Source organism: Pinus tabuliformis, chromosome 2_1 (genome assembly GCF_031772625.1).
Source record: "Pinus tabuliformis cultivar Carrire ecotype Pingquan chromosome 2_1, CPIR1, whole genome shotgun sequence".
Classification (NCBI taxonomy): domain Eukaryota; kingdom Viridiplantae; phylum Streptophyta; class Pinopsida; order Pinales; family Pinaceae; genus Pinus; species Pinus tabuliformis.
In genome coordinates, this window is record NC_142299.1 from 312,956,117 (window position 1) to 312,982,943 (window position 26,827).

General features: G+C 37.5%; 1 protein-coding gene across 1 annotated transcript in view; it reads left to right on the forward strand.

Moving 5' to 3' along the window:
• LOC149200102 (DNA cross-link repair protein SNM1-like) overlaps positions 1 to 26,827 on the forward strand; it is a 94,338-nt gene that overhangs the window by 54,976 nt on the left and 12,535 nt on the right. The window contains exons 2-5 of the mRNA XM_089402585.1: positions 14,127 to 14,307; positions 14,988 to 15,227; positions 15,341 to 15,485; positions 15,682 to 15,816. Coding sequence (XP_089258711.1) covers positions 14,127 to 14,307; positions 14,988 to 15,227; positions 15,341 to 15,485; positions 15,682 to 15,816 — 701 coding nt within the window. The remainder of the gene's footprint in view (positions 1 to 14,126; positions 14,308 to 14,987; positions 15,228 to 15,340; positions 15,486 to 15,681; positions 15,817 to 26,827) is intronic.

Here is a 26,827-nt window from a genome sequence, read left to right on the forward strand (position 1 = left end):
GATGCGTCAAATCTTCTTCTCATTTTCTTTCTCTTGCGCTTTTTCTTTCTGGCTGGTTGTATGACTGATGACACGGAACTTTCTGTTTCAAAACTATCAGATGAAGTATGTAAGATATGCGTGCTATGTCTTTCTTCATCTTGTATCTGATCTTTATCATTTTTAAGTCTATCTGGATCTCTTTCAATTAACCATATTTCAATCGAATCAATAACCTCCTCATAATAAGATGGAGTTTGTTGCAGCAAATGAGAAGGCTCCTGATTTATTGATGTTTCCTGGTTTCTCTTATCATCTGACCATTGTTGAAACCTTTGAACCTGTATTCTAATGGCATTTATCTGACTAGAGTGTTCAACCTTTATATCACTGATTTGTCTGGCATGATGTTCTTCCATGTCTTTTATTACTTTATCGTTCTTTTCCTTTACGTCCATCAAGCAATGCTGCAAGAAATTTATTTCTTCTTTATGATTCGCTTGCATGTCAGCCACTTGATTATTATGATTGAACGTCATGATAGTCATTTCCTCATCCATAGTTAATAACTTGTTTTGCATAGAGTCAATTTCATTATTATGATCAGCTTTCATGGTCACCACATTTTCCTCTAAGACTGACATCTTGCTATGCATGTTTCCAATTTCTGTTTCATATTTAGTTTTCATAGCCTCAATTTCCTTAGCATGCTGATTTTGCGTGACCTCAATCTCCCTATTACGTTTTTCCAGGTGGGTGCATAAAGTTCTTACATCATTGATACAACTAGTTTGATTGCTTTCCATATTTTTCACCAGCATCATTAAATCTTGTATTATTTGCTTTTGCTCTTCCTTTTCATTGTCATTTGTCCCTGATTTTTCACTACCATGAACTTTATCTGCAATATTTCCGGTGGATGACACATTCTGATCTTGAAATTTTTCTTTCTGTTGCACAATTTTAGGGGCAGAAGGCAAGCTGTCCGGATAACCATATCTATCTTCAAAAGCATTGATAATGTCAACCAAAGAAGTGAAAGAATCCTTAGGAAAATTGTTAAACCAATTCAAAGCATCATCTTCTAAAGAAAAGACAAATAGACGCATTTTGATATCTTCATGATTAAACTGAGGGGGTCTGCAATATATGATCATGATGCGAATAAACAAGTCTAGATGCCTTTTAGCAGCGATTGGATCACCATCTGAAAAAATAGGTAATTCAGGAATGGCTTCCTCCGGAAAATCATGGAGACGGTGAGTAAAACGACATGGTTTACATGAATAATCCATGATGAATGATAAGGGATTAGATAGATGATAGAACTAGATCTTTGCTCAAGAAAATCAAAAGATGAAAGAAGTGGAGTCGCCACTTGAACAACGAGTCTGATTCTAAGATCCAGAAGCAATCAACAAACAGATATGCGGGAGGCTTCTTGTCTGGGAAAAATAAGAAAGTGGAGTCGCCACCCAAACAAGAAACACACCGAAGATATGCTGATGATATGGCGAAAAATAAGGCAATAAAAGATCCAAATGATAACCTTAAAGGTCGAATCTGCGAGCTCAAATGAGCGATGAGAAAGATGATAAGATGAATGTCGATGAAAAGTCGTTGAAACACCGAGAAAAAGTATCCCCGGCAACGGCGCCAAAAAATGTTGTCGCGCAGATTGACACGACAACGCTCAGACCGGGGGTTGTGACTCTGATCACCGATCTCTCCGTTTAAGCCTGTCTCCCGTGGCTAAGGGGGGTAGACCCTATAAAATGATTGAAAACCAACTGTCGACCAGTTGGTTGGGAGACACGATATACGAAATGATAAGCACTAGATGGATTTAGAAATTTAAAAGACCAGTGCCTTAAGAGATTAAATTTTAAATGATCACTTAGTAAATATTTCAGAAATGTAAACGATGTGTAGCAATCATTCATCATCAGAGGACTAGAACAGATGCAGGATATTCGATAAACACACAAAGTTCTTATAATGATCAGAGCTCAATAACGATATTCAGTAATTAAAAGAGATGAATGCTTTCAAACAACCACGCAAAATCATGAATCATTAACCAGATACCAGCTAATTTTTAAGATGATCATTCATGTACAGATACATTTATCCCACATCAGATAATTTCTCGAGATACAACTGGATCTGGCAAAAAGGAAATTTTCACAATTTTTATGCTTTTTCAATTTTTTTTTTTTCTTTTTCATATATATATATATATATATTTTAAAATAAAACAAAATTTTAAAATCTAATTAAAGTTAAATCTAAAACATAAAATTAAAATCTATAAAAAAAACAAAACTCTAAACTAAACTAAAAAGTAAAATCAAATTAAAATCTACGTTAATTTAAATTAAAATTTAAAATTAAAATCTATTTTAAATATAAAACAAAACTATAATTTTTTTTTTAAATCTAAACCTAAAATCGAGATTCTAAAATCTAAATCAAAACATTACCAAATCTAACCCTTACGATAATGAACAGAGAGTAACCAGGCGAATGATCGGGCTTTAGTCGACGGCGGTAGTTGTTTTTTATGGAGGAGATACGCAGTTGAAACCACAACCGCAGGATGCATACGCCCACACTACTGAACGATAAAATCTTCAGTCACCGGCGGAAGGGGATGCGGCCTCGAATCTGGTCGTCAACCAAAACTCTGTGCTGCATAAACTCTGAGTGCTTCGACACTGGGAAATTTTCACGCCACTGACAAATACACAGTTGCTGAACGTGTGAGTAAGCAGTTCTTTGGCGTGAGAACCTGTGGCGTTTTCGGATCGATCTCTTGAGAGACGCAGATAATCCACAGTGATATGATGTGCAGGGTCGAAGGAAAAAGACTTAAACGCAAATAGACCAGCGTATTCAACCTGATGCCCACGCAGAGAACGTATTCTCTTACGCTGGCTTTCACATCGATTCAAGCGTGCTGATGACGATGAGACAAGGGAAATATGCAGACGTTATGATCTGAGCGGAGCTGGCATCACACTCAATTATACCCACAGAAAATCGGCCTGATCGTTTTTACCATGAAACCCAAAGAAATTTCTGCGCATAACAGTTATAGGGATACGCCGTCTGCGTCAATGAAATTTGTGTATCGATGAATTATTTGCTGTCGCCCACGCTGAAGCCGCTGGTTGTCTGCGTAAACAAAGAGATTCCTCGGACGAGTTTTAATGTTTCAGCAGCAACGTGCTTGGATCAGTTTTCTGCTGCGTCTTTATATGTTATACAGTGTGCTCGCTTTGTTTATACGCAGGCTAACCGGACAGTGGACAGAGCAGCGTGAAAACTTATGCTCAGCAAAGTTCATAAATCACTTGACCCATCAACCCACATCACATATTTTCCTTACCCACGCTGTTCCAGAACTTCTCCTTTCTTTTACTGCAAGCTGGCTCAGTGCTGGGTATTTTCCTGTGGCTTGGATTTGCTGGCTGAGCAGCTGCAAAATAAAAAAGGGAAAAAGAATAAAACCCTAATCTTAAATTTGCATAAAGCAAAAAATTGAAACCCTAGAACAGCTTAATTAATTTACAGATTTTTGGCCCCTTAACAGCCAGATTCAGCAATGAGCACAGGAAAATTTTAAAGAAATAAAGATTTTAGATTTTCACTGTGAAGGACTTCAGAAAATCTCTCATGCAAATTAGAAAAATAAACCGAATGATAGACCCAGGATCAAATCCAACTGGGCTCAGCAAAAAATGCTTGCGGGAGTTGGCTGGTTCAGCCGAGAACTTCCCCGAACGCCCACAAATTTCCTTCAGAAAGGGTTCTCTGCACAGCTCAAAGCAACCATCAGTAAAGAGGGCAAAAATGTTGCTAGATTTCAAAAAGTAATGGAGATACCTGCCATTACTTCAGAAACCCTATCAACACTCAAACCCTAGCAAGTGAACAAGATACCTGTGCCCACAATACTCTACAAAAAGTTATTATTAATGGCTGAAAAGAAAATATGCAGAAAATTAAACAATCTCACAGCATTTCCAGAGAGTAACACCAGCTAAAATTTTGACCCCAAAGTCTTCTTTTATTAACCAGAAAACAGATTACAAGAGAGCTTCTTTAGTACCAGACTCACAGATCTTATTCCCTCTTTTGAAATGACCCCTAGCACCCTATTTAAAGGAAATGATCCCAACGGCTAGTTCGAGTGATCCATGTCGAAATGATCTCGACCGTTGATGAGGATCAAGACATCTCTTGATCTCATCCGTCGATTTATTAAAAATAATATTTTGCATTCATTCACTTAAAATATTATTATTTTATTAGTTAGGGTTTTTGCTCTATTTTTTTTTTAATTTTTCTTTTTTTTATTATTTTATTATTTTATTAAATGGATCATCGAACTAAGCCTTCGGAAACATCACCTAGGACCTAGGACTTAGGACTCATGAGGGGATTTAAAACATTTTTCAACCCTCAAGACACATTTCATGATGACTTTTTACAATTTACATCTCAAGGGGACAAACCCACTTAATACAGACCCTCACAAATCACCCAGTTTCTGCGACACACTTATAATCTAGCAGATCAACACACTAGGATTCTCCTAAAATTCTAATGACAAAATCCATCCCGGCTTTGGGGTCAGGTTTGAAGGAAAACTTTGCCGATCATGGATCGGTGAGACGAAAAACCTTTCGGGACGTAGATTACCACTAGAAAGTTAGGTCCACCTAGGCAAATTACATACACGACTCATATCTGCTAGGATTATTTACAATTCATACATGCAGACTGGGTTTACAATTAAAATGATGAAACTGCTGATGACTGCAGGATGGCACAGACACGTCGATCAAGTGCTGCCCCTTTCTGCCAAGAAAAGAGGGGGGGGTACTGCATGGGGAGTTCACTGGTAGTGGTCAACACATCCCAAGGAAATTTGAATCCTCCAAGTGGATTTAAGACTGGCTATAGCAACAACTATTTCTCCTCTGTTGGCAGTGTATTCTTTCTTGATTGTTATGCGTAGGATCATTAATTGCCAAGTGGAGAAGAAGGGTGAGATAAGGGGGAGTCTTCCCCACTTAATTCACTACAAATTTCCATGCAAATATCCACATAACCCATATGTATGCCTGCTACTCCAAGCTTCCAACCATGTTCAAACAATGAAAGCTGGGTTACATTTATAGGAAAAATGGTAGAAGATCCCAATAAGAAGCAACACAACAAGTGGCATAGGGGTGATCATCCCAAGGAAATTTGAATCCTCCAAGTGGATTCAAGACTGGCTATAGCAACAACTATTTCTCCTTTGTTGGCAGCATATTCTCTCTTGATTGTCATGCGTAGGATCATTAGTTGACAAGTGGAGAAGGAGGGTGAAATAAGGGGGAACCTTTCCTACTTAACTCACTACAGATTTCCATGCAAATATCCACATAACCCATATGTATGCCTATTGTCATGACATGTTGCGAGTTGACTATTAAAAGGGGCCTGTGTGGATCTCTTGTCGTGGTAGTTTGTTGGTTGAGTGTGATCTCTTGCTGGCCGTGTTGATTTCTGGTAGCATCGGATGTGCTCTAAGTCTCAAAATTTGCAGGGAGGCTTAGACACATGCATTCTCCAATACCCAGAAATCGTTTTGGGAAATTCCACCCGTAGACAGTTTTATTAAAATAATTAAAATTTTTTAATGGGACCTTAAGTCTAAACTTAGGAAATTAAAATAATTAATGGGTATTAATCTAAATTATGGGTGAAACTTCTAGAAGAAGGCAGAGATCAAGCCAGTATGATCCTAGCCATTGATTAAGATCTAATTTGGGCCGTTGATTGAACAACAAGAGGATTATAAGAGGAGGCTTGATGGGCACTTGGAAAAGACACCAGAGGCAGATACTCAATTACTCGAGTAAGATCGATTTTTTCACTGGTCAAAGTTCGGCAAGAGAAAATCGAATCAGAGGGAGAGTTGTGGTGAGAAAGAGAGAGAGGGCATCAACATCAGTCAAGAGTACAAGGCAAGAAGACACAAAGCCAGCGTAGAAGTGTGACACAGAAAGAGGCAGTGCAAGGCAAGTTGGCGCTGGGCTTGTGAGAGTAGTCTGATGTTGGGCCAACGTGAGGAAAAGTGACGCAGGAAGACGTAGAGGGATTCAGAGGGTTGAGGAGCATTTCTCCTAGATCAGAGATTTGTTAGGGAGCATCTATAAATTTCCTCACTACTGTTTTGTTTGTTGTATATTGTACAAGAGCATTTTGCTGAAGAATAATAAAGAAACCCTCATCTGCTGCACTGATTTTCCCACATTGTGTTTTTCCGGGGACGATTGTCCAAAAATAACTGTGTCGTCGTGATGGTTATTCTTGTGTTGTTATTGCATTCACTTTCAGAATTTTATTTGTGAAGATTGCAGTAGAATTTACTTTGATATTCACTGTAAGAACACTGTGAATAACTTATTTCTGAGTTAATAAGTAGAAGAATAATATTATCACTGCAGTAGGATTTCTATTTTGAAATTTTCACAGGCTGCGTGTGCAACAAGTGGTTGGATGGGGGAGTTAACTCCCTCAAACTTGGCACATAACTCATCAAAGCTCGCCTGCCTTTCAAGTGTGCAACTCAACCTCCCTTTTTGATTGAATTGGGCCCCTAATTTGTGGGATTTTGGCCTTTTAACTGGCTATAAAAACACCAGTTTGCCCCTCCTATGTGGCAGTCCATTTTGCCCTCTTATGTGGCCTCCCAAATCAACAACCAACTGAACTTTGACTTTACTTGGATGCCATATCACTTTCTTTGACACTTTGACTCAGAGAGGCATTAAATATGCCCCTAGTTATTACTTTTTTTGCATTTTTTGTCTTTTTATCCACTTTTATTAGAGAAAGTGGATTTTCAAAGGAGAATAATAATTTTTGGACCCCCAAGGTGGGTCTTAGGATAATGTTGGTGTTCTGAGCTTGAATTTTGAGCACCCATGTGCTACCAACATCTCCTAGTGCCACTTATTTACATCATTACATAGGAAATTAATTAAAAATCCCATCTCGCGGAAAATTTTAATTAATTAAAACATCTTAGAAAAGCTTAGTAAAATTTTGTAACTCTAGATATGACCTAGCATGGTAATATACATTGATTCTAGACATTAGGATCAACCCAAGGCCGAATTATTAAGCTGCAATCCAACTTTGTAGGTATGCGAGTGAAAAAACTCGACTAGTTGTTGCTAAAGAGCAAAAATAATTAGTCAAGTGATAAAACACTATAGAGTGGACTCACTTAGTAACTGGGTCGTAAATCGCCTAAGCTTTTTACAAAAGTTCATCATGTCAGTGTTCATTTATTACAACGCCCCTATAGGGATATAGAATTTGAGAGTAGAGAGAGAGGAGATAGAGAAAGGGTCATAGATGCCCTTCTAGACTTCTAATCTTCTGAAAACATTTGTCCATTGGGCAATGGGGTCTTCGTTCCCTGTCATGTGCATATGAGCAGGTAACATGGACCATACTTAATTGTTAAAGGCATAGTAAGACTCCAAATTGGGATCACTTTCAAATATTTAACTAGATAAAGTCCCATGAAAGTGTTCCCTACTTTTTAGAGGTGGCTAGGTAATCGATCCTATTAGGTACTTCCAACCCCTAAGGGGAGGTGACATTTACAAGGTCAACCCTTCAATTCATAAGTGTTAGTAACAATAGGTGGCAACAAAGGGGAATGACTTCATGGCTATGTGTCATCGCTAGGTGACTAGCCAATGAAGGTCCACATCTTGAGTGTATACATGTAATGGAGAGATCAATCGTGGAGGCATAAATTACCCCTTTCTTTGGCCTGCTTTTTCCATGTTGAGTGGAGTAGAGTAGTAAGGGTTCTGCTTGCCTAGGTGCCAAGGCTTGCAGAGGGATCCACAAAACAAACATTTAGCAGATTATTAATTTAATTTACTATTTTCTAATGTTGGACTTAGGAAAAATTTAAAAGTCTAGTCAACAAATGATTAGTTCTCATCCCTTCATCATGAGTTAATATCAACAATTGAAGATCATGGTGGGGCCCAATTTGACTTATTAGGGGGGAGCAAGATGCAAAAGTGGTTAGTTCGATTTGCAACAAAGTGTGTGTGTTAGCCCAATAAAGGAGATTAGGGTGTCAATAGTTCTGCAACAAGTTCAACGATTAACAGAGAGAAAGAGAGGGCCGCACGACCTTTATTTCAGCTTAATATCAATGCGGCCATACAACACGCAAAAGGGCATAGGAGGGTTGTATTGTATGAACATACAACATGCATAAGTGCGAAGACGATCATACTATGCAAGGTGTACACGCCAAGTCACTTGCAGGGGGCAAATCGATTTGCTTGGGAGTTGTTCATATGGGTTTTTGTTGTAAAAGGAAAGTGTTCCCTTGCTGTAATAATTTATGAAGATAAATTTGCTGAAGCTAATAGAGTAACACATAGTTTGTAGGTTTTCCCCAAAGTTGTGGTTTCCTAGGTATAATCGATGTTTTATGTGTTGCATGTGTTTGTCTTTAGTTTTATTTACTTTCATTGTGCATGTTATGGTTAGAAAACTCAGTAGTATTTGTGATTTAAGTTTCAAAACAACAGTTTAGTTGTATTTCTGGTTGCATGCTTAGAAAATCATAAATCAGTTACTGGGTTTTAAGGAAATCTAACATGGTATTAGAGCATAGCCTCTGATTGAAGACCAAGCAAAATGTTTTATTTTTAGGAATAGGTTCAACGTTCAGAGGGAGAAAATTCATTAGTTTGACTTGGTCACTAGGGTTTCTAAGTGGTTCAACTTGGTAGAATGGCATACTAGGGTCTCAGATTTGAGGATAGGTTGGATGGAGCGTCCAATTTCTGCTCATAGCGTGAGAGGATTGGCGTGGTGTTTGTTATATACCTAGGGGGGATAATATGGGGTACCAAGGGAGGTACCAAGGTAATAATGTAATAATGGGATGGGCCATAGTAATAAATAAGGTGGTTAACCCATATCAGGTAAGGGACCACAAGTAGTTAATAATAATGTAATGGGCCCATGGTATTAGTTGATGGTATGAGGGAACCATGGTAATGATCCATGGTATTGTATGTATGAGGTCTATATAGAGGCTAGAGACTCCACATAGAGATAGTCAAGGAAAATTGTATGAACAGGCATATGGCTTGTGGAGTGTTCTCCTTCCTTAAGGAGTGAATGTATGGTGTTGCCCTACCTTAAGGGTTTGATTAATAAAGAAGCATTTACCTATATTTGATCTTGCTGTTCTTGGGTTTATTTCTATTCTCGTATAATATCTTTGGGTTAGATCTATAACAAGTGGTATCAAAGCTATAACAAGTGGTATTAGAGCTACAACCGTGTTGGAGGAACAAGGGGCATGGGAGTTTGTGGATAATGTCCTAGCTGCCCCCAATGACAGTCAATAGTTGGATTAGCATAACAGGAGAGATGCCAAGGTGAAGAAAATCATCTTGGAAGGAGTCAAAGACCACATTATTCCTCACTTGACTAGAAAGAAAGTAATATACATCGATATTTTTGGATAGATGTCCTTGGAAAAACCCCAGTGTGGGGTAAACCAGTTTTGTAAATGAGGGTTTATATTATTAATTCTTCAACCAATCAAGGATTACATCAATTGCTTGCCTGGCACTAGCAAAGCTCTGACAATATTTTTCCTTCACTTCTACTGCCAAATCAAATTGGAAATCCATGATTTCCTTCTGCAAACTAACTTGGCCCTCTCTGTGCAACTCACACTTCCTCCAACAATTCTTACTGGCTATTCGAAATGCGCACTATCTCTTCCTAAAGTTTGCACCAGTGTTCTAAAAACCGGTCAGTTTGAATCAGTAACTAGTCAAACCGACCAGTTCATTAGCCGATTGGGTCAAATCGGCAAAAATCGGGTTTAACTCACCTCTTGGCCAAAAAATTACATAAACCAGTTCTAACTGGCCGATACACTGGCAAGGTCGTGGAGGACCCATACAACGCAGTTTAGGAAGGTTCCAGGGTGTTTTGGAGGGAAAATAAGGGTTGTTTCCCTCCAAAAGCACCCTCTCCAAGCCTTTAAAAGGAGTGCACCCCTGTCATTTGTCTCACACATCTCATTTGGAGTTTTTGAGAGTTTGATTGGGAGCTTGGACAATGTTGAGTTTTTGCTGGAGTAGTGGAACAACAAAGAGTTTGAGCTAAGTAGTAGTCATCATGCCTACAAAAGCCAAGCATACTGCATGGGCTCATTGTGATATGATTGATGACAAAATGATTTGCAAATATTGCCAAAAATCTATTGGAGGGGGTATTAACAGGTTCAAGCAACACTTGGTTGGGATAGGAGGCCATGTAAAGCCATGTGGAGCACTAAATGAAGTAATAGGGCATATTAGGGCAGAATACCTTCAGAAGTTTGAGACTCAAGTCACTGAAACAATAGAGAAGTTTGTGACTCAAGCAGTTGCACTCTAGAAGCCATTTAGAGCCTTATTGATTATATATTTTGTTGCTAATATGTATTGCACTTGGTGCCATTTTGATATTCACCTTTACATGGTATATATATGAGCAAACTTTGCATATTTTGTGTCCATTGGTTTGGAATCATGGTTTTAAATCTTAAAAATAGTTTTTTTCATTAAAAATTGGTTATTTAATGTATTTTTTTAAACACTGGTTCATTTAGACCTGACCAGTCACGGTTGATTGGTTCTGGTTTGAAACTTGATTTATTAGGTGGACCAGTCCAGTCACTAGTTCCGGTTTTTAAAACTATGTTTTGCACTGCCTCTAGAAAATTATTTTAGTGAATTTCTTTGCCTCCAACAACTCTAGAAACCCACTCGTTTTGCTCCCAACAAATGGATCTGGAAATTGGCAACAAAATCGAGGCTTTGTCTTACAGAATAATTTGACCTCCTTCCTTCTCTGGGAAAACTGGAATCTCTGTGAAGAATTTCTTTGAAAATTTGTCACATAAATGTGTTCTCCAAATGCCCATCATTCTCCTATTATAATCTCTCGTTGATTAATCAATGACCATGATCTATTCCCAATCGATGGCTAAGATCATCTTGACTTTAAAAGTTACTTTTCTAGAAGTCACTAGAGAGAAATTGGTTTGTCTCAATTAATCTCGATTAATTAACCACTTTTCCTAAGTTAAGAAAATAATCAAACTTGCTAATTAATTTTACTTAAGAAAAATTTCCTTAGAAGTTTTTTTATGGGCATTGGAGAAAATTAATCCAAATGTGTCTCTCGCCCGATAGACACCACTTGATACTAGAACACTTGTTCGAGCTACACAAACTAACACTAACTAGCTGTTGATGAAGTCAACTATTGTTGAAGGGTCTAACTAGCTGTTGGAGACTTGGTGGACCAATTAGTTGAGGAATGGACCATGAGCAAAGGGAATCTTGATCTAAATTGTGGAAATTTGTCCAAGTTGACCCTTTATGGGTGAATTAAAAATTATATTGTAATATTTTATGAATTAATTTATGAAGTGTTCAACATGTAGATCACTAGTGAATATTTTATTGAGGAAGAGTCATATTAGTCGTTAGCTAGCCGTTATAATTTTTTCTATAAAAGGCTAGCCTCCATGGAAAATTTTAGGGTCTAATATTCGCAGGTCGAGTAATTTTCCATGGTTTTTCCAAAAAAATAATTTGCTAATTTCCATTTTTTCGTAAAACAAATTCGCCCAAGTTTTATACTATCAATTTATTATATCTTAAAAATCGCCAATATTTTATAAAGACTATATAAAATGATTAGGAATTTGAATATTTTTACAAAAATATCACCAAAGATTTTATAGTCTACATATCAGGGACTAGTAAGATTCGCCAAGGTTTCTAAACTTTAAGAAAAAAATCCATCCTTAAAATTTTCTCTGCTAGCCTCTCCTCATTGTGATGTTGTCAATTGAGACAAGTTTGATCATAATAAAGAGCTCTTATTTTGCAAACCCTTGTAGAATTTTCTTTTGTACATTGGTGGAATGGCTTTTGTTTTTATTCTTCTTCTTGATATATGATTCAGGTATAATAATTCCAACTTATTTGGTGATTAATAAATATATTCCAAGAGCCCATGGGGGCAGCTCAATTGTTGATCACTGTGTTATGAAGTATTGTGTAAAGCATGAAATTCAAGGTTCAAAGACTATTCCAAGACTAACAATTTTTGCCATTAAGGGGCTAGCTAGTCACATGGAGAGAATCAAATAGGGGGCTAGCCCATTAGAGTTTTCTTGTTTTGCAGGTAAATTGGTCCAAGCACTTGAACTATCTTGTGAGGGAGCTTTATTTTGTTTTCGAATCTTGTATCTTAGCACACACAAAGATTGAAGGTTGGAGATGCCATTTCAAGGAGAAGCGACTTCTGGGAATATTTAAAAGTCACAAAAAGGATGAAGTAACAGTAAGGGCGATTTCCAGTTTGGATCAAACTCTCGCTTGAAACAAGCCATCCATATTGACTTAGAGGCATACTGACTTCACATTCCAACAAAAGGGTGAGACAATAAAAAGGGCACAAATCTTACCACGATAAGGTACAAGTTTCCATTACACACTATTTTACACTTGTATCTAGCCATTGTCATCGCAAATCCGTGAATTTATAAAGTTGTACCAAGCTGGATCTATGAGTGGGCAAAACCTAGAATGCATGCTCAAGTAATCTCCTAGTCAACTCAAGGTTCAATGACCTCCTTAGTATGTGTACTAAAAGATAATGATAACTAAAAAAACAATTTAGCATGTGTGAGCAGGGTTAATTTTAGATAAAACTAATTTTCTATTTTTAGGGAGTTGCCTTGACATTCGTGCCAAAGGGGAAGTGCTAGTTTCATGTTATGTACCACATAGACATAAAGTTGTGTTCCTTAGTGATAAAATCAGCAATAAAACTTAGGGAATAAATCTTAATAAAGGATTAAGACATTAATGCATTAATAAGCCAATAATTAAGCACTCAAACAAGGGTTAGGATTTAATTAAAATATTCCAAACCAGTGGGGTGTGTTCACATTGGAAAAAGTCGAAATATAAGAAATGAAGGGTTGATATAGAATACAACTTAGGGAATTATAAGCAAAATATGTTTAGGAGATTGAATGAAGTGAATGTAGATTTTACCCAGGTAAAAGGTGGAGATGTAATGTGATACACAAACTACCTTGGTAAAATGATGGTGTGCTGAAATTGTGTGGGTGAAATGGGTTCCATGTAGGCAAAAGGTGAAGATAATATATGAAAAACAGATTACCTAGGTAAATTATGGAACATATATGAATCTAGGAAAACACTAGGCAAATACACCACCATGCTAGAATACAATTACAACTAAGACATGGACTAACCATGCAACACAAAGTGAAAGAAATGACTAGAACATGACTAGGTGACCATAAAATTGGTCTATGAAGAGCATGATGAACGAAGCAACTTCTAGCCACGTTCCAACCTTTGGAAGGCTAGAATCATTATACCATTTGGCAAAACAAAATCTGAACCATGTGATTAAAATCACGTGTGCAATATATGTTGTAACACTTCACAACTCAAATATGATGGTACCAGCATAATACTAGCATAGTAGGATGAGTTGTACTTAACAGTTTCTTTGTAATACTAATCTGTATTCCATAAATTGGCTGTTTTTAAGATTTTGCAGTTACCTCTGAGATATTAGATTTAGGTTATGATTGCTTACATAGCTCCCTCTCATTAGTTCAGCAATGTGTTATTTGCTCTGATACCATATATTACACACGAATTGAATATGCATATATATATATATGAATGATTTATTACAATGAGGGCCTGTTTTAGATATAGCCTCTACATAATTAATATACAATTATAATTATTTATTTACATAACACAATGCATGGAGCTCAATCTAAACTTCCATCGTCTGATTTTTGGTCATTTTTGACTTTAATACAATTTCTTTTTGCTAAATTTAAGTAAAATTTATTTTATTTACGTTAATGTGCCTATCTATTTAAGCATTTCATCGTTGTGATCCATACGAAGTTGTTTGCTTGACCTGAATGAGTCATCTGAATTCTCATTTACTGTTGTTCTTTACAGGTACATCCTTTACGGTTGATGCATTTCGATATGGATCAGTAGATGGTTGTACTGGATACTTTCTGACACACTTTCATTCTGATCATTATGGTGGTTTAAGCAAGCACTGGTCCCATGGCCCCATCTATTGTACATCTGCTACTGCTCGTCTGTTAGCGTTGTGTCTTTCAGTGGACACAAAGTGAGTATCTTTTGGATATTTGTTTAAAATTATTTTCTTTAAATGCCAGAATCATTGCAATCAACCTCAATTTGTCATGTACCACAAATAGCTGGTTTTAACGGGCAAGATAACTGTTGAAGGGTGAACCACTATTCACAAGCACCCTTCCTTTTGGCCAAGCTTCAGTGGCAAGGGGTAGTCTCCTGTCAAAATTGCCAAGGACTTACACCAGGACCAGTCACCCAACCACTAATTCATGCTTGCATGGTATTTGAACCATGGTGGTTAGCCTAATACGCCTAGCTTCACTGTTGCACAATGACCCAATTGACATTATTTTTTTTAAATGTGAATTTTTCGATTCTGGAGTCGTAGTATTAAAATGCATCTTTGGGCTGCTCTATATATGCAGCTTAGATTATTTAAATATGCTGTAAATCCCTTTTCCCTCTCTCTTTCTTTAAATGTCACAAAGACATCCGGCTTTCTCAGCTTCTTAACTGGAATATATGACATTTGTTTTGGCTTAATTCATGTCTAGAATCTCAATTCTCATACTTTCAGATGTAAAATTATTATCTTTATTGAAGTTTGTTTGTAGGTTGGTAATTCCTCTACAGAGTGCTAACAACATTTTTACCAACTATATAGTCACAAGGGTTGCTTCTGGATAAGTGAAGATGTTGGCTTTTGTGCAGGTTTATTCATGCTTTGGAAGTAGATAGTCTACATGTTATTGATGGGATCAAAGTGCAGATGCTTGAAGCAAACCATTGTCCAGGAGCAGCCTTGATATACTTTGAGCTTAAAGACGGTAGACATGTTCTCCACACAGGTGACTTTCGAGCTTGTGAAGAAATGCAGAGCTATCCTGTCTTGAGAAATGCACACATCCATACTCTCTATCTAGATACAACTTACTGTGATCCCAAGTACAGGTACAATTATGAAAGCATAGTTTTATTCACAGTTTAGATTGAATTTTTTATGCTTAATTCAGTTTTTATTTCTGAGATTGCAAAGTAAAAGATTTGTTTTAATCTTTTCTCAGATTTCCACCACAAAAAGACGTCATAAATTATGTAGTCAAGGTTACAAAGAATGCACTTTCTAGGGACCCAAAAACACTAGTGGTGGTTGGGGCATATAGCATTGGAAAGGAGCGTGTCTTCCTTGGTATTGCAAAGGCACTTGGGGTAAGTGTAGCAACATTGTTTGCTTCTTTGAAATAAATCAGCGACATATTTATGTTGATGTTGGGAGATGAATTATTTGTTCTGGAAAGATCTATATCATTTGCACTTTATTGGGTTTTTCAGTATTTGGAGCTTTGTTCTTTAATGTTTAGATCAGCTGACTTCAAGAGAGCTGCTTAGTTTTGATCTGATACAGGTCCAGATCCATGCTGATAGCCACCGAAGGCGTATACTGGCATCTTTGCAGTGGCCTGAATTGTCAGAAAGACTTTGTTTGGATGCTGGATGCACTATGTTGCATGTTCTGCCGATGTCATCCTTGCGTCCTGAGGTTTGTGTGTCTGATCTCTTCCCTGGATATACTTAGATTCATATTACTTGAACTTTTGTTCTTCACTTCTTGCAAGTAAAGATAAAGGTTGTGTTGATAAGATGCCTTCTGCCATGACGTATCCATCAACATTGTTGTTTATCCTGCTCATAGTTAGATTCAAGATTAAGTGATATTTCATTTAATTTTTACACTGCTAGCATTTAGTTCAAGCTTTAATGTTGTGGAAACCATTGTTGGCAGTTGGTCAAGCACCACTCAAGGCTGTTTAATCTATCATAAACATTTTGCTGCTAGAATATGAAGAGTATGCGTGTTCTGTGTAATTGTTATAATTATTGATTTCAAACAGGTTAGTGTGCATGTACTTTTTGATTGAGGCAACTGATGGTGCTTGAGACGATTTCCTCAAGGCAAGTGGAATTTCACTGTTAACTGAGACCATTTGTCAATAATTGTTGATTGCAGATAGGTTATTCATGCTTCTTTTTTACTGCAGCAACTGATAGTGCTTGAAATGGTTTACTTTAGTAGATGGATACTGAGTGTTTTGCTGTGAAGGGATGGTATTTTGGGAATGTAAAGCAGATGCCTATATATATATATATATATACAACAAAAGAAGACCCCAAGGTTGAATAGTAGAGTTTGACAACTTTCTTGTGGTTAAAATCTTCGTAGTACATGCAGCAACTGAAGCAAGTTGGATCACATCAAAGCAATGTATAAATGTCCTAATATTAAACACATGTAAGGGATTTGATGGCCAAAAGATAGCCATCACAGAAACTATGTTCAAGTTCGAATGGACTGATCTGTATTGTGCTGACTGCTAATCATCATGGCTGGACTAGATTTATCCAAAGCAGAGGCTTCTTTCACGTTTCTAAAGTGGCTAAGGTTTTTGTGGAATTTTCTCCCTATTCTAAGGTTGTTTAGTGGCTTGGGAGATAAAATAGTCAGGGAAATTCTGTCTTGGGCCTGGTTTCTGCTTCTTTTCATGTTTTGGTTCTTAGTCCAGACTCCAGAGGACACTTTTAATTTTCTGCTAGTCATGCACTGTTAGTTACCTTCATCAGATGTTTAATTTAGAAATATCTGTATTGTAAGCCTGTTAAAATATATTAGCATTCATATCGAGTAACAATTCTGCAAAATGTATGTGGGACCTGTTACCCATCCATATACATGGGTAACCCTAGGGAAATTTTTTTTCTCCTATGTCTCAGCTTGACAGCCAGCATCCCTACCATGATCCACAGATAGCCAGCCTTCCTTAGATGCCTCTCTTCTATTCTCTGACTAGTGCGTTCATACATCTAGCCTACTCATCCAATGATGGTGGGTCATCTATGTGACTCGTGAGGTACTTTAACCATTTTTGCATTCATGTGCTGTCATTAATGCTTAAGGCATTCTAGTATGATGACAGGTTGAAATTGGTTTTTGACTATTGTTGGCTGTGTGGTTATTTCCTTACTTCACCTTTGGTGGTTATCATGTGTCCCTAGTCCACAATGACTTTCCTTAGGGTCTTTCTTTCACTGTCAAAGATAGGCACAAATAAGAGGGTCTGATGATGGTAGTACTCCATGTTATTCATACCTAACACTTGTCATTCCTTGATGTTTGTCATCCCATCTTTTAATTGGTTGTTGTTAGTCGCTCATACTAGTTCCCTCATGGCCTTGGCCCCTACGAAAAGGAGGGGTTGGATTTACCTAAGGTTGATGCCGTTGTGAGAAAATAAAAAGCATGAGCCAAATGTCAAAATGCAAAAGAATAACAAGGGATGTAAAGCAAGCAAAAGCCAATTGTAGCTTGAGCTCTACCTCCTGTTATATAACCACTCGTCCTCGAGAGTATCCATGCATATCACATATATTAAAGTAAAAGGAACTATTAGTAAACATTTTGACCCCAAACAATGGGAATTATTGTTGATTTTTCATGGAAATTCTAATCTTCTATTCTGATAATTACTTTCCAATGATTTCTTTAACCAAAGTCACTTATGTCACATACATCATTAAGTAAGTATACATAGAAAATCTCAATATTAATGCAATAATGATAGTAGGATCATAAGGAGACAACCAAGCACACAAAGAGACATTGTTGTCGCCCAAGTTGTACACCTTAGTGCGGGAAAAGTTTCCAACCCTGCAAGGTATAAACTTTCTGGCGCAATGCTTAGGGTAGGGTCTTTCACTTTGATCCCTACTCACTCTGTTTAAGCTATCTTCTAGGCAAGCTAAGGGGGGTGGTCCTTAAGAGGTGGGAAAATAATGGGAAACTTGTTGGAAACAACAAATCTAGGAGATAAAATTGCTTATCTTAGTAACTTGAGTTAAAATTATATGGCAAGCAAGATTATAGAGCACAACCAAATATATTCAATTAGATGAGAGACTAGTGCCTTAAATGCTCGGATGAAATTAAAATACTTGCACAATAGTGATCATTGTATCAAACTACAATATAAACAAATATGCAAATGAAGAGCAAGCACCAAAGACAATAGATAGATGAGCAAAGACATTTCAAACAATGGGAACAATAATGTAAAGCTTGTAATAAATTATGCTCTCAATATCAATTATCAATGGTTAATGAAGAATGCTAGACTTATCTAGGTGAAATTCAAAAGTCTTGGTCAATTTTAGTTAAATGCCTAGTCTAGTTGAGATCCTTCTCATTTTGTTTTGAAGCTAGTCACAGAGAGGGTTGTAGAGAGAACTGCTGGGGAAAGAGGCTAGGGCCTCATTAATGATGCTTGCTCGAGACTTCTAACCACCCAAGTGCCTATGTTCCTACAAGGGATTGCCCACAAGAGAACTGCAAGGTCACTTGTGTTAATCGTGAATGGGGGTCTAACTTCTCAAATTGAAAGGTCGAAAAGGTTGCCCTATATTTCTATCAACCAAGATTATGCTTGGAAGTAAGTTTTAACAATGCAATTCAAGCTCTAGAATGAGGATGTGAATGAAGTTAAATTGCTTCAAAGAGATTACAAATATGTGAGATGCTCCAAATTCCAATATGAACAATATTAAACCACATGTAACCCAAATTGTCAATTGTCAAATTGTGAACATGAGATCACAAGATGCCAATTGCAATTAGTGAAACACTTTAAAATTACTCAATGAAGCAATGATGTCAAAATATTAGATGTGCTTATTAGGATTCTCTTCCACTTATATAATGTAGCAATTATAAACAAGGGAAACTTCAAGATTATACAATTATATAAGCACAATGAAATGAGATTGCTAACAATGATTTTAAATGAGAAAATGCAACAAAAAAACTAAACCATGCAATGCAACTCTTGACAAGAGAGAAACAAAAAGAGATGGTTAGTAATCTAACTAGAAGACAAGGCTATCCCTAACACTGAAATGAGATTAACAAGAGAAACACCAATGCAAATGCTTGTAGTTAGCCAAACGCCAACGATGATACACAATGATTAACTTCAGAGATGGAAAGAATGCACCATACCTCAGAAGATACCACTGTCAAGAGATATCAGTCCACTGTAGCTTAGATCAGTCACCAAAAATGTAAGGAACAAGAGCCAAAACACTTGTTATGATTATTATGTGACAATTTTAGTGTTTTTAGGGCCTTATTAATATGATTACTCTTATGATTAGGCACTGTAATGAAATTCTTCAGGTCTGATTACTTATGACAGTGTGCAAAAGATGCTAATGGAGGAGGATCAAGGCCTTAAAGCCTTGCGGCCTTCCCTGGGTGAATGATATATCAAGGTAAGCACTTAAATTTCAATGTTTCGGCCACAAACAAGCAATAAAAACCCTTCCAAAGAGCCACTCTATACATGCAACCACAAATATGTTAGCCCTAGACTACTATAAGAGGGAGCATACCTGAAAATGCTTGCGGCCAAGGCTAGAAAGGCTCTATGCCTTACGGCTAGGGCTAGAGCCAAAGTTTGAAGGATAAACGAGTTCCCAAACCCAAAATAGAAAATAAAACCCCTGCGCAATGATGATAATAGGCTAGTAAATCAACCATAGTTAGTTTATGAACAAGTTTTCAATGGATCAGAACTTGTAGACGCAATTCTTCACTGAAAAACTAATACCAAACCCTTGTAAAAATTTTTTTTAGGCTTGTAACAAGGTCAGATCAACAGAATGATAAAATGCAACCAGTTTATGATGCCTCCAACCCTTGCAACTAGGCTTATCTTGGCCTATTAGGCTTGCGACCAAGGCTAATTAGCATAATAACCCTTACGACTACCTCAAATGGCCTAGAGATTAGACTTTTTGGCCCTCAAAATTTTTCAATGAAGCCTGCAATGAAAACAAGTTAGATTGGATGCCAAAAATATGATTTGTAGCCACAAAAATTATTTGCAAAATGTTTGAAATGATAAACCCTTATGAAAACCCCGATTTGCAATGAAATTAACCCTTGTAGGGTTTGCGGCTTCCAAGGTTGATAGAGCATTGGGCGATAGAGGCTCAAGGAGGGTGGATCTAGGCCTTCAAAGTCTAGATCAAGGGCCCAAACGCTTACAGTCCTTTTCAAATGTTTGGACAACTTCCTTCAATGTGCAATAATGCCCAAACCCTAGCCGCGAGGCTAGGTGAGGGCTAATATCCATAAAAAGATTCGAATTTGTCTTTGATCTTGGAGTATGGCACTTGCAAAATGACAAAGCTCTAGCCATCCCTCTAGATCTACAAGAAAATGAGAAATCAAAACCCCAATAGGCTATATATACAAAGAAAAATAATTACAAGGGTTAGAAAAATTATTTACAATTTATCTACAATATTCACAATGAATTTATAGCTCTTTATTAGTGGATTCATCTTTATTGCACAACTAAATTGGAGATAAATGAGTAAAATGAGATTTTATATTAATTCCACGGCTAAGATCTTTGCAAAACAATCGTTAGATAAGTCCTGGAAGTTTAACACAATGGGCTCTTGAGCTTCTTGTCTTGGGAGTTGGCTGGTCCAACCGAAGACTTCCCCTCACGCCCAAGATTTGAATACCATATAGTCTCTACACACTTGAGATGAAGTTATTAGATCAAAAGGGGCTAGATACACATTAAAACCCTCAAAATCTGGAAATACCTGCTAGATTAATCAAGTTAGAATGATTTTCTAAACCTAGTAACTAATGGAAGATGAGAGCATCAAACTCCTCCAATTGGAAATAATGACTAGTTTCCTTGATCCATGGCTTGATCCTTGTCAAATTAATTTGATCCCTTGATAACTAGTGCACAAATCTCCAAAAGAATTCAATTTTCTTGATTGTTGCGCTGGATGGACCGAATGTTGACTTCTGGATGGTTTTGGACCACTGGAGAATCTTAAAAAAATTGAATTATCATAATTCTCGCATTCAAATAACCACCTTGATCCAAAAATTCGATTTTCTTGAGAAATTTTTTTTTTGGCCCAATGGATTTTTGGATTGGGACTTTCTGCCTTGGAAATGAGTCCTTTTTGACTTTTGACTTTGAAAAGGACCTCAATAATTTTTTTGATAATTTTCCCACTTGAAGAGAATTTAATTTTCTCTCATTTAAATTTTTGACATTTTTCCAATTTAATTATTTCGACATTTTCACTGGAAAATAAAATAAAAGACTCAAGAGGGGATTACACATATTTTCCACCCTCAAAGTGGGTCTAAAAAATATTTTGGTGATGATGTCTAATTATGAGTAATCATCCACCAAAAATATTCCTAGACAACACTTTTTACATTAAGATATTACATAGTCATCCCATTAGAAGGGGAATTTTACAATTAACACCTAACCTCTTAGACTTAACCAAATTTTGCGGCATAACACAAATGATCTAGTATGATAAAAATATTTAGACTTGATAACGCTGTGACTCACCTAAGACCTTACCATCAAGCCCCACTCTAGCTTTGGGGGATGTGGGAGAAAAACTTTGCCAATCATTTGGGTTCAGAAACGCGAATAATTAGCGAAGGGTAAAAAACTCCCTAGAGTGAAACTCTTTGCTAAGAATCAAAGGTTTACCTAGATGTTTTTACATGGATTCATAGTCATACTAGAGTCATTTTTAAAATAAAGGCCTAAATGATTGTAGAATTTGGGATTACAATGATATATCTGGAAGCTAAATGATGATGATGACTTTAAAAAGTTTTATCCATTGACATGTACTCTGCTTCTTGGGGTAGTTGACACACATGTGGTCAAGACTCAATAGACACAAACTAGGAAACCTAAACTCGGTAGAAAACCCAACATTCTTTTCTAGGAGAAAGTTTTCAGTTCAACAAATTTACAATCTAATTTTTCCAAGTCAAATTTTGGTCAAACTACACCAACAAACTAGCTTTGGTCAAACTTGGTCAAATTGGCCTAAATTTGGCCTTCTACGACTACCAATAAATTTGGTCAACCTTGAGTCAAACAGGCTGAATTTTGACCTCTTGCTGTTGGCTCGGATAACTCAGTCAAACTTAGTCAAATAACCTAGAAAATCTCGGCCAACCTTTGGTCAAACTACTCAGGAAATCTTGGTCAACTTGTAGTCAAATGTGCCTTAGAAGTTTGGTCAATTTCCTTAAAATTTCAGTCAACTATGCCTTAGAAATTCGGTCAATTGCCTCAGTCAAACTTTTCTCAATCTGTCCAAAATAGAACTCGATCAACTACCCAAAAAACTTGGTCAAATAGATCAGGTCAACGTTGGTCAAACTTCTAATCAGACTTGCTCTTCTCCTCCTCCTTTGCATGTGTGAACAGAAAACAGATGTATTTGATGATCTAAATTGATGCCAAAATGGAGGTCGAATGGTTATATATAGTGGTCAAAGGAGGTGGGTTTTGACTAAGGGTCACACCCATTCATGTGGTGAGGCCGATTTGACTTTTTAGAACCTACACAAGCACAAAAATAATATTTTTCTTGTTGAAAATATTGAGAGGCGGGGGGGGGGGGGGGGGTGAATCAATATTTATTTCAATTGTTATATTATGCTAGTTAAGATTTTTATCACAAGTTAAACAAAAACACAAGAATTTGAACAAAAATAATTTTATTAACAAGATAATGAGGACTCCAATCCTCTTTTTACAATAAATCAGGCTCCAACTTGTACAACAAAATATCTGACCTATTCAAGGCTCCAACCATGAACAAATCCAAGCTCCAACTTGGACAAATTTAGGACTCCAATCCTCTCAACAATTGCAAGCTCCAACTTGGTCTACTTGAGAACTCCAATCCTCTCAACAACTCCAAGCTCCAACTTGGCCAAAAATGAGGACTCCAATCCTCTCAACAACCTCTTCTCTAGAAACTTGCTAGAAAACAATAACTTAAAGACTTACTTCAATAATTTCAAGCACTTCTCCAACAAGGTCTTCAATTATGCTTTGCAAGGGTGCCTTCAACAATCTTCAATGCTCCAAAATTTCGTTCAATATATCTTCCAGAACACCCTTCAATAGTGCTTCAAGTTGCTTCAAAGATTGACTCCAATAATGCTTTCAAGGATGTCTACAATAGTGTTCCAAGTTGTCTTCAATGATGCTTCCAAGATTGACTTCAATAGTGATTTGAAGGCTGCCTTAGATCTCCACAATAAGTTTGTTCCAACCATTGTTGCATGAAACGCCCCCCTCGAATCAAAACACTGAAACACGACCCATATGGATCCGTGGGTGATCCACTACTTGAAATGCTTCCCAGAAATTGCGGCTTCTTGCCTTGTGGGAATAGTCCAACCCAATCTGCGTTTTGGAATTACTGAGACACATTTCGGGCGGTGGATCACTTGGTTGAAACGCCGCGTTTTGGGGCTGGATTCGTACGGATCGTGACCGATTCTGTGGGCAGCTGGTTAGTTCCGTCGTGCGATCCCACATTTTTTTTATATTATAATTTTATTTCTATCTAGTGGTTGGGGGTGCATCTAAGTTGGGTTAGGGAAGGGAATGAACGGATTAAAAGGCTCTTTCACCTCTCATTTGCTCATTTGTATTTTTTGAGAGCTTGGAGAAGAAAGGAGAAGAGAGCTTGGAAAAGAGAGGAGAAAAAGATGAGAAAGAGAGGAGAGACTTGAGGAGAGCTTGGAGGAGTGAAGAAGGAGGAGCTAGGAGAAGGAGGAGGAGATTGGAGGAGTAAAGAAGGGCTTCCATCTACAAGAGCTAAAGAGGTAAGTGCAAACCCCAAACTCCCTCATTTTTTTTGTCATTGTTTTTTGTATTTTTCTCCTCTCTCTCCTACTCTTTCTTCTTGCTCATTTAGTTGCAGGTTGTCCACCACTTATATTCATATTCCAAGATGGTGTTTTTTTGGCTTCTATGTATCATTTCACTTTTGGTTTTCATGATGGCAAGGGGGAGTAGGAATGGAAGGGAAGAAGAACAAGAGGATAGTGGTCCTCATATGAGTGACTCAATGTATGATGAGGAGGAAGGGTTTGAAGAGGAAGGCAATGAACTTGAAGGGAACACTGAAACACTAGAGGGGAAAGTTGCATTGACACCCTTATGGAACTGTGACCAAACTTGAAGGGGGAAAAGGTGGTGGAAGCTACAAATTTTTGTCCCCTCGTAGTTTTCATGGAGGAAAACCATTTAGTGGTTCATATACCCATGTGAGGAGGCATCTTTGTGGGGTGATGGACAGTGATGATAAAAAGGGTGTTGTGGGGATACAAATTTGCCCAAACATTTCAGTTGAACAAAGAAGAAAATGCATCCAAATAGAGGAGGTTGCACAACAACAAAGCAAGAAACAAAAACTCAGTCTGAATCAAGTGCAACGTCCAGATTTGGTAGCTCATCTCCTCATGGTACTTCTGCAAGCTCTGGAGGTAAAAGATCAATAGGGGATTTCCTAAATGTTGCTGGGAGGGATGATGTGGATGGAAAGACAGCCCGATTTATTTGTGCTTGTGGTGCACCATTCAATGTGCTCCGCTCTCCCTATTGGCATGAAATGGTAGGCCATCAATGAAGCCCCAAAAGGATACAAGGCCCCCAACTATTAGAAAGCTAAAACAATGTTATTAGAAAGAGAAAAAGCGAAGGTTCAAAGATCTTTGACACATTTTACAAATGTGTGGGTTGATTGTGGGGTATCCATTATATCAGATGGGTGGACAAATATTAGAAACCAATATTTGATAAATTTTCTCGGTGTTTTTGCTAGTGGTGCAGTATTTATTACATGTCATGACTCCTCCTCCATCAGTGGAACTTCCCAAAACATTGCAGATCTCTTATTGCAATCAATTAGAGATGATGGTCCGAATAATGTGGTTCAAGTGATCACAAATAATGCAGCAAATTTTAAGGCAGCAGGAAAAATTATTGAGCATACTCATCCACACATCTTTTGGTCTGGGTGCTTGGTGCACACATTGAACCTTGTGATGCATGATATTGTGAAGCATAAAGAATGTGGGTGGATTAATGAGCTTTGCAGGAGAGGGAAGCAACTCGTTAAATTTGTCATAGGGCATACAAGGGTAAACTACTTCTATGGCACTTACTCCAAGTTGCAGTTGCTTAAACTTGCAAAAACAATATTTGCAAGTTATTACCTCACCTTTAGGCTGCCGATGAAGGTGAGACAGGCTTTAACTAATATGGTGATATCTGAGTCATGTGAGGAAATTAACACTGATAGAGATGGTGCTAAGGTAGCCAAGGACACTATTCTTGACATGTTCTTTTGGTCACAGGTTAAATATGTAATGCAAATCACCAAACCAATTTATTACATGATCAAGTTTGCAGATTCAGATTGGCCAATAATTGGGGAGGTGTATGAGCAAATGGATAGCATGTTGGGCCATATTAAAGACATTTTTGAGCCTAGAGATATCACCTTGTACAATTATATTCGTGTAGAGGTGGAAAACCGATGGGAAATGCTAAATGTTCCATTGCATGCGTTAACATATGTTTTGACACCTAAATACTATCATCCATCATGGCTTTCAACACCAGCACATGGTAGTGAGGGGGGGGAGAGAGTAGGAGACAACCACACCTAGATCCAAAGGTTCTAGAAAAATATATGATTGCATTGGATAAATTAGTCCCTGATGAGGAGGAGGCTGCCATGGTACGAAAACAATTGAGCAACTATACGCTTAGCACTGGTCCATTTGGGAGCATGCATGCAATTAGAGATCGAGAGAGTTTTTCTTCTCTTTAGTGGTGGAACATGCATGGAGGTACTACTCCACTTCTATAGAGTTTGGCATTGCAGGTGCTATCACAGGTGGTAAACGCTTCTTCTGCAGAGAGGTGTTGGAGCTCTTATTCTTTCATCCACAGTGTTAAAAGGAACAAGTTGAGTTTAGATCGGGCAGAGAGCTTGGTTTATGTTCATTACAACTTGTGATTGTTGTCCCATTATTGTGATGATGCAAAGACTAATAAAGACCTTAAGGTTTGGGACAGGAATCCAGAGGAGCCCAATTTGGAGGATGGAGTGTTGCGATTAGAGCAATTAGAGGATGCTCTTATCTAGGTATGTCCATTGTGGTATGAATTTCAAAATTCAGTCAATAAGTGGTATGTCCATTGAATTCAAATGTGTCAATTTTGCTTATAAAGCATTTCTCTAATTCCTGTTTTTAATTGTTTTTGTTAACTACTATTTTTTTTTGTTTGAATTTTTTAAGCGATTATAGGATGATGATGATCAAGTTGAGATACCACCCCCATCTGGTCCCTTGGTTCCCAGGTTCCATGGTTCAACACCAACAATAGGGGCTTAGTCTTCATTAGTTTCAGTGCCACAACTTCCACATGCACCATCTTCTTCATTGCTACCACATGGAGGCCTACTGCCATGTACTCTTCATGTTGGAAGGAGGAGAGATTAGTAAATATATTCACAATTTACTACTTTTGTCATAGATTAATCATTAGACTTGTAGGCTTGTTGAGAATTTGAACTTTTTTGTCTTGGTGGTGGCCAAGTGGCTTATTTTGTAA